Source organism: Phytophthora sojae, assembly GCF_000149755.1.
Source record: "Phytophthora sojae unplaced genomic scaffold PHYSOscaffold_18, whole genome shotgun sequence".
In the NCBI taxonomy this organism is placed as follows: domain Eukaryota; phylum Oomycota; class Peronosporomycetes; order Peronosporales; family Peronosporaceae; genus Phytophthora; species Phytophthora sojae.
The window spans coordinates 206,608-207,610 of NW_009258132.1; the positions used below are offsets into that span (position 1 = coordinate 206,608).

Below are 1,003 nucleotides of genomic sequence, written 5' to 3' on the forward strand. Positions count from 1 at the left end.
TCGTTCCGTTTTGCATCTTCATCGCGATAGTCCAGGTCGCCCTCCACAAGCCCCAGCGGGTCATACTGAGACTCCACCATGTTTGATAGAATGGAAGCCACGTCCTCGCTCAGGAACGGGTAGGTGACCCTGTTGAGTAAACGGAGGCAGATCGTGAAAACAGGCTCCTCCTCCGAGACACTCGACACACTTGAGACGCCAGGATTGCTCTCGATCTTCGCCCGCTTCTTCGCCTGACTCCCGATCGTCTGACTCTCCTCCTTCACCTCAGAGGCGTTGCCTTTCTTCTTGGGCTTAAGATTGTCTTTCATTGTCGTGGCATAGATGAACTTGCCGTCACTCTTCCGACCGCGCACATTCATGTAGATGCGAATGGTATCACGGACATCCGTAGAGCTCAGCGGTTTCGGATCCCCACCAATTTCACCGGTAGATTTCCCCGCTGACGAGTTCCCATCACTGTTCTTTCCGAACACAAACCAGGGGCATAGTTTCTCCGTCGCTGCCCTAGAAAACCCACCATCGACTGGGGAACGATTCTTCACTTGAATCAACATCATCAACACTTCCTGCTCCTCTTGTTCACCCCTCGTTGTCTCCCCACCGACTGGCCTGCTGTTGGATCTCTTCTTAAACATCGGGATCAACAAATCGGCTCCATACTGGTTACGGGGGAAAATACCTGCAGCTTGACGCCCCAGCAAAAACCAAAGCGTGTCCTCATTCGGCTCAAGCTGCAACTGCACAAAGTGGGTGAACCCCATGTACCAACCATCCCACTTCGAGCACCACTTGTTGAATTCTGGTCTCTTATCTTCCGCGTTGTACATCCCCTTACAATATATCGGTCTCTCCTTGTTGCCTTGCAGCACGTCCAAGAAATCCTGCACCGGTACAAATTGCCCGATCGTGTGGTAGCACTGGGAAAAGTCTTTGTCCCCCATCACACACGTGTCCATCGCCAGAAGCAGCAAAATCCGAGCAACCATCTCGCCAATTTCGC

At 52.4% G+C, this 1,003-nt stretch overlaps 1 protein-coding gene across 1 annotated transcript; it reads right to left on the bottom strand.

The window, feature by feature from the left end:
• Positions 1 to 47: 47 nt before the first annotated feature.
• PHYSODRAFT_342563 (hypothetical protein) lies at positions 48 to 989 on the bottom strand (the record flags this gene model as incomplete). Its single annotated transcript, XM_009541051.1, has 1 exon — positions 48 to 989. A coding segment is annotated over one exon (942 nt), but the record flags the coding sequence as incomplete, so codon positions are not given.
• Between the last annotated feature and the right edge of the window lie 14 nt (positions 990 to 1,003).